General features: G+C 44.0%; 1 protein-coding gene across 5 annotated transcripts in view; it reads right to left on the minus strand.

The window, feature by feature from the left end:
• ASPH (aspartate beta-hydroxylase) overlaps positions 1–4,545 on the minus strand; it is a 228,333-nt gene extending 223,788 nt beyond the window's left edge. For 2 of the 5 annotated variants that reach the window (XM_081214293.1, XM_081214291.1), the window contains exon 1: positions 4,255–4,543. In XM_081214293.1, coding sequence (XP_081070419.1) covers positions 4,255–4,369 — 115 coding nt within the window. In that variant the 5' untranslated portion in view covers positions 4,370–4,543. Of the gene's footprint in view, positions 1–4,254 lie in introns of all 5 variants that reach the window. The other 3 variants (XM_081214294.1, XM_081214292.1, XM_081214295.1) reach the window with 3 other exon arrangements.
• Positions 4,546–7,894: the final 3,349 nt, after the last annotated feature.

A 7,894-nucleotide genomic window follows, 5' to 3' on the forward strand; every position in this document is an offset into this window, starting at 1 on the left:
ATAACAGAAAATGATTTGTTTAAATAAATCATAAAACAGTTTCAAGCATGCAGTAGCCTGCTTCGCTCTACAGCCTTATATATTCTCCAAAGTTTTATACTCACCTTTACCATTAGAGGTACTTTAATGAAAAATCTGAGGAACAGGAAGGCATGTAAAATTGATTTTAGGGCTATCACAACTCTGAATAATTCTTTCCGTTGGAGACCAGGATTAGAAATTTTGAGTGACCTGCCACACGGTTCTTAAATGGATACGAATCCAGGTCATCAGACTTTCCCAAACTACATTGCATTGTTTTTCTGGAGAAAATAAGGTTTATTCTACTGGGACCAGAGAACGCAGGGGCTGAATTTCCAATACTAACTAAAAATAGAGTGGACAGCCCACATGATCCTTTATCCAACGTACCCTGTTGGTAATCTGCTGAAAATCAGAACTGCTCATTTCCTAGTAATCTCTCTGAGACACACGATTTTAGAGCAAAGCTAAAGTATGGAACTCTCCTTTTACTTCCTAAGCCAAAAACAGGTTGTGAAAATTGTGTTCAAGAATTCCCTCAGAACATTTTTTTGCCCTTGGTTTCATACAATCTGGCCAGGTGGTCAAAACGCTGTTCATCTGAACACAAAACAGCACACAGTTCTTACAGTGGAAGAATTATGGTGCTCCTATGCTTTCATTCTAGAATGGCTAGTGGAGGATTAAACAACTGGCCCTAACTGACATTCTCTGGCTAAAGAAAGGGAATTTCACTAAGGCCTCCTCATTCACGGCAGCCATCAGCAATGTATTGTATCTGTTAATTACTAAGTAGTCTAAGAAATGCTGAAAGGAAAAAGGAAGGCAAAGAATTCTAAGCGATTAACACCCATCAAATATCTGAAAATGTATAAATTTTACAGTCTATCAATGCACTGAATTCTGAATACAGTAAGCCTAAAGAAATAAGACTGCTAGGGGCCAACTCTTACTACTAAATTCAAAACCTTTTGTTAGAGATTTTTAGAGAATTAAACAGCAGTGGCTGAGCATTTTGTAAGTAGATGTCCATCAATGGTTTTGAGTATGTACAGGGCTGATTAAATTTTAAAAACTAGTTGGTGTTACATAACCTGAAGCTTCAAATTGAAAGAGGAAAAATTGTTCTACAGTGACACCTACCGGTAAAGCATGACGTAGCAGCACGACACTATTAGACAAAATAAACAGTCAGATGTTTCCACTCCTGTAGCAAGTTGGAAGCTACAGGGAAAGACTGATTGATACTCCAAAGGGAAAAGCTAAACAAAAACATTATACATACCAGTGTCTGTAACTACAAAATAAGTCCCAAAGCACATCATTATTCTTTTTAACCAAGATTTTCAAATCAATAAATCTGAAAGAGGTTTCCCTGGGCCTCAACTGGCCATGCAAGTCAAGGTTTTATATGCAAGTTAAAATGTCCAATTTACTCATGTTTCTTTTATATTTTAAAGAATAAAACTGGAAAAGGTAAAACTGAGCTCTGCAAAAAACTAGACATTTAATGTTCTCAATTTAAGTTGAAGAGCTAAACAAAAAACAGACACCTGCTTTAAAAATCCAAGTGTTACGTAAATCCCCAAAGTCACAGTTTCAAAGCACTTTTGAAAAAAATGACCACCAACATAAACAGAAGTCCAGATAATCACATTTTCCCTAAAATGCATGCTTCAAAGGACTGGGTCCTTTTTCCACTGTACTTTCATGCACAAGTTTAAGAAATAATAATGTTTAATGTGACCAACGTCATCATCAACTTCAAACTCTCAATACAAAACATCTCAAAAAACACACTATTTCAGCCCATGTACTTCTTCTCAAACTAAGATTTTCAAATATACTGTTTCACACATAATTTTAGTAAAAGAAAAGTTAATCAGCGGTATGACAAAAAGAACACTTTTCTTAAATAACTAGGTGTAATATGCCACAGAGAGCCAGAAGGAAACTTAAAAGATAATCTACTTTAAGATTTCCATAAAATCTTATAAAATTAGAGAACCTAAAGTCCAGTACTATAATATAATGATCGAATAAGAGAAAACCTGGGTTTAGTCTTGGATTAACTAGTTGGATTTCCAAGAAGTACATAACCTTTAATGAGCCAGACAAGCTTTCTGGGCCTCACGGTAACACCACAGCTAAAATTTCTTCAGCTTCTATGATTTCCCCAGCACATGGGGTTGACCTGGGCATCAGTGTCTACACATCAGTGACCCAATAAACACAGCAACAAAAGAGAAGTGGCTCGATCTTTCCGGTATACCCTACTATAAGAAACCAATATAAAAAGAATCAAACTTTCACACTGCAGTGTAACTGCTTACAACTGAGAGAATCCTCCTCACCATCTTCAGTGCCTTCTACCTGGCACACAGTCAGAACTCACCATTTCCTCAAAAAAACAGCTGCGGAAAAAGAATGCTCATTATGTAACACGCAACACTCCAATACCAACTCTCTGTTTGGGGATTTTTCTGGTAATACAGATACTTCTCTCTTTTACATGTTCTCTTTTATACACTATGTCTGTTTCATGACAATTATAGAATCGATGTGTAAAATAATTAAAAGGCTGTAGGTCCTCAAATACAGACAGAACTTGCTCTAAAATGCCTGAATACGAAAGTTGGAATATATTCATTTAGGTCCTAACATTTCCTAAATGTATTACCTACCTGTCAAAACTGGTTTAGTTCTTGAACCACTGGGGGTGGGAATATAAAACACACCTCCTAATACTAATTCCCACTAACAACAGGCCATATAATGAAGCAACTGCTTCGGATATAGTTAACCCACGACTGCAAAGGACAAAATGGAACAAAGATGTGCTTTCCTTGTAAACAGCTACAGAAAACATTTGAAAACAATTAACATTAAAGTCTTGTTTATCAGCTTTCTCTGCTTGGTGCTTAAGCTGCCCAATGGGCTCTTCTCATTTAGAAACTTTAACAAGGGGAGCCAGAGCTGCCTGAGACAGTGCATCTACCCGTCTGCCTGTTTAAGTCAACTGACTGGCATTTAAGGGCAAGTGGCAAAGGAACACAAACTTTTACTTACGCCAGAGGTAAATTAACATGCTTGTTTTCAAATTCAAACTCTACTTTTTCTCTGCAAATATTAGTTCTCAGAGCGTAAATTTATGCAATGATTTTAATTGCACTACCATTTAAATTTATTCATCCACTAATGAAATAATGTATTGAGCAACTATTAAGGGCCAGACCCACTCTAGGAGTTGGGAATAGGGGTGAACAAGAAGGAGTGAGTGAGACAGCAAGGCAATACATGTGAAAATAAATAATGTCGGATAGTGGTAAGTGCCATTTAAAAAACAGTTCTTTAAAGTATGACTATAGTATTCTGATTGACTTTCTTGATACATATAAATACATTACTTGTAGACCTCAGGAAACAAAGAATCTAAAATCATTTCAAAAAAGAAAGTTTACAGCTCACATTCAATACACATGTGTACTGCAGTTTCAATATCCTAAATATGAGTCAAAGGAAGTATAAAAGAAACCGAGAACCACTGAAATATGAGATGAAACAGATTTAAAACATCTGTTCTCCCTCTTTCCTGGATAAGCACATGGAAGAGAAAGGTGAATATCCAATAGATGTTTTTAAAAGACAAAGGGAAAAAACAGAGAAGCTCGCCCAGTATTCGCACCATAAGAAAGCTACATAAAAGCAAAAATATCTAAGATAATCTTCGAGAACATTCAGATCACTCCCACACACTCACCCCTGCAACCCTCATAGAATATTCTCCTTTGAGTTGCTCTTAAAAGCTGCTGGTTTGGCAGGAACTTATTTTCTCTAACTTTGGCTCATTTCCAAACTCCCCAAAATATGCACGGCAAAGGTAAACAGTTTCTCTTACTCCCATCACCAATTACACGGCAAGCCAAGAAAGAGTAGATCAATACGATCTCCATCTCGGCTGCGCACTGCAGGTGAAGGATCCGCCGGGAAGGGGCTCCCCGGCGTGACCAACCCGAGGCCGCGGACCCCGCTCGGCCCGGCCCCTCCAGCCCGCCCGCCAGGCCCACCGAGCGCGGCCTCCGCCCCGCGGCCAAATGAGGAACGACGCGGAGGATGGAGGAGACGCTCCGCGGCATCTGGGGCGGTGGACCCGCAGCGCCCGCCGCCCGGGCCCCATCCCCAGGGCCGGCCCGGGACCCCGGCCCCGGACCCCGGCCCCGTAGCGCCTCTGACCTTTCCGGGCCCCGGCGCTGCTGCTGCCGCCGCTGGTGCAGCTGCTCGGGCTGCTGGAACTGCTGCTGCTGCTGCTGTTGCCGCCGCCGCCCTTGGCATTCTTGCGCGGGGCCATGGCGCGCACCGCTGGAGCAGGCGAGGGGTGGGGGGCTCCCTCAGCAGGCTGCGGCTTCTACAGCCGCACGGGTGTCTCGGCACCGCCCGCAGCGCCTCTGAGGACTTTGGCCCGCGTGCCTCCTGCGCGCGCCCGGACCTCGCGTGCGCCGAGCCGGTGACTGCCCTCCCGACGCGAGAGCGCGCCGCTCTCCCGCCCCGAGGCCACGCCCCTTCTCGCCTGAGCCCCGCCCCCTCCCCGCCCGCGGAAAGCTGAGTGACGGGACATGAAGCCAATCACAAGGGTTCCTATGAGGGGGACGGAACCCGGCCGCGCTCCCCCACCCCCTACAGATTTAGGGCTGTTCTGGCGCGACGCAGCAGCCTGCGAGCGCGAGCTGCTTTCGACTTTCCAGTCTGTCCCGGTCCTTTGGAACGTGGCAGACGTGGAAGGCGAGAGGGCTCTCGCGAGCGTTGGCGGACCCTGTACGATCGGGATGGGGCGGGGGCGGGGCGCGGGGGGCGGGACGGGCGACACGTGTGCAACGTCTGGACAGAGCCCACCTCCTCCTGGCCTTTCACCTGGAATTTTGTTCATGTCCCACGTCCCTGTGCACACAGACGCCAAGGGATGCAACACCCCTTCTTGCGAAAAAAATTGTATTTCGTCAGTATTAATGTTAGGACATTTCTGAAATGGTGATGTTAGGACTAATTAAATGCTTAAGCTATAAGCAGTTGATCTGTTCGGTTTTAAAGCAGGACTTCACACTTCGTTTGTGCCATCAACATTTTCAGACGATCTTAGTTAAGAGGTGCAAATGTAAATGTAAAGCAAAAATTCATTTTCTTGCCCTGCAGGGCACCCTCTGTCTGAAATTTCTCTCCTCCGAGCTACCGTCTACGTTTCTCTTCCCTTGATGTCGCCAACTGTGGGTCCCCCGTGCAGTCGCAGATTTCCTGGGCCTTCAGCTGTTTCTGAATTCCACACATGGTCTTAAAAATATATGGGTCCCTGGATGAGCCAGACGGGGATTTGAGGTCAGGGACGTCGTCATCATCTTTTAGTGTCGCCAATTGCCAGCACAATGCCTGGTGCGTAACAGAGAAGCCAGACATGCTTGGTGATTTGATACGTTTCTGGTAACTGCTTAACACCTTGCCCCAATTCTTGACCATGTTTCCGAGCACCGCCTGGGAGTGTCTCGAGAGGGCGGAGGAACTAGAGACATGGTTGCAGAGTGGCATCTGCTTTTATTCCTCTTCTCTAGCCCTGCCACCCTGCATTGGCTGGTCCCTGGCCCCATCCGCCTCTTCTGATTCACAGAAGCCCACTGAGGGTTGTGTTGCATCATGAGGAGAAGGCCTCTCTCTCCTTTTTGTGAAATAATGCTAGATAGTTACCAAGGTAGAGCAGGGCAGGGCAGGGAAGCTCACAGAGTTTTTACTAAAGCAGCTCTTTCAGCTTTTAGCTTACCGTCTCCTTCTGCCTTCACACAGCTTTTCCCCCTACAGGCCCCCTTATCAATGGGAGGGGAGAGCTGGGCTAAGAGACAAATCTAAGTGAAAGAACTTAATATAAAATCATAATGAGAACTAAGTTGAGAAAACAATGCTCAAGATATTTGAACTCAAATTCTGACAAAACCCTTTCACTGTGTACCTTTTTTAAGGATGAGGTAACTCAGGCCCAGAGAGGTTACATAAAGTAAGGATATCACAGAGCTCGTAAATGATGGAGCAGGGATGTGAACTCGGTCCATCTGGCTCCAGAGTGTATGGTCCAAATTATCCTTCCAGGACAAGGCTTAGTCTTGAGCAGAGAATGTCTCGCCGCCTCCTTCTTCTCTTAGTAGATTTCTCCCAGAAACTGCTTTGGTCCTACCTGCAAAGATAGGTCTGAAAAAAAAACCCGATGGTGGGTACTTAACAAGGTCTACCTCTCTGAGGAAATCAAGTTACATTGGTAACTGACTCCACAATGTCGTGAGGTGATGTTTTGCTCCTGCATTTCCAGAAACCAAATTTGGTACCATTGAGAAGATACATAGCTGTGTATCTTAGTACCGGGACAAAATAGAAGCTTTGTAAATACAGATCACAGGAAGTTAGAGGTTTCCTGACTTCCTCCTTCTAATGCAATAAACAGTTACAATGACATTTATATACTCAGTATTATACAATAAAACTTATAACAATATTCATGAGATTAGATACTGTCAGTTACACACAATTTAGTTTCAGGGACTCAACTCTCCCAAGCTAAGTACCAGTATTATATATTTTACATCTGTTTTTTTTTTTTTGCTGTACGCGGGCCTCTCACTGCTGTGGCCTCTCCCGTTGCGGAGCACAGGCTCCGGACACACAGGCTCCACGGCCATGGCTCGCGGGCCCAGCCGCTGCGCGGCATGTGGGATCTTCCGGGATAGGGGCACGAACCCGTGTCCCCTGCATCGGCAGGCGGACTCTCAACCACTGCGCCACCAGGGAAGCCCCTTACATCTGTTTTTACTTCCCTTCTTATGAGCGTTAAAAAACACAAAGCTGACCTTGGATCCATGAATCTTTTTACATAGGGCCTTTTCTCAGCACTGGGATGGAGAAGATGAGGAAGTCAAGTTACCTCCAAAAGTAAACAAAAGGTCAAAGGTCTCTTGTTAGCCCATCCTCATTTTTGTGATTTCTGAGTAAGCTATGAATGAACCCTGGGTGAAGCAATGTTAAAAGGATCATAAAGACAAGACTTAACTAGGACAATGTATTAAAATACTAATTGAAGAGAGCTTTTGAACTAGGCCAAATGTGCCTTTCAGATATTTCCATAAACTTTCCATTGGCTTCACCACTGGGATTTGCAAGTGAGAACCTGAGGACAAGATTTGTCCTAGTTGGTTTTTTTCCCCTCGTGTTGACCCTTCGCAACCTCCCGTTAAATGCTTCCCAAATTAAGTATTTCTAGACTTATGTATACCTACTAGAACACTGTTTTAAACTCGCGTTTTACCTGTTTCCTAGAAAGTGGCTCTCATTTGTAAGCAGTCTTCCTAAATGAAATTTTATTATTGCAAACTAAAAATGAGTATTTCCCTGTTTTTATGTTTCATAGTAAATTCTTCTCTAGCGGAAAAAATGAATTTCAACTGATCGTGATGATTCAGTTATGTGTTTTCATTTTACATCAGTAGAATGTGTTGCAATGAGGGCCATGTCGGTAAATACAAGAACACTTTTAAAGCATTCTGTACTCAAAGGGTTCCCAAAGCAATTATTCCCGTATGAGTTGTATCTCAACAAGTAGATGAACTGCCATTTTCATCAAACAGCTTGACTTTATATTACTAGAGAAAAAACACACCTGGCTAGTATCTGTATCATAAATACATAGAATGAATTCATATAAGAAGACGTAGGGCTTCCCTGGTGGCGCAGTGGTTGAGAGTCCGCCTGCCGATGCAGGGGACGCGGGTTCGTGCCCCGGTCCGGGAGGATCCCACGCGCCGCGGAGCGGCTGGGCCCGTGAGCCGTGGCCGCTGAGCCTGCGCGT

The sequence above is a fragment of the Mesoplodon bidens genome (genome assembly GCF_964165515.1).
Source record: "Mesoplodon bidens genome assembly, chromosome: 16".
Classification (NCBI taxonomy): Eukaryota; Metazoa; Chordata; class Mammalia; order Artiodactyla; family Ziphiidae; genus Mesoplodon; species Mesoplodon bidens.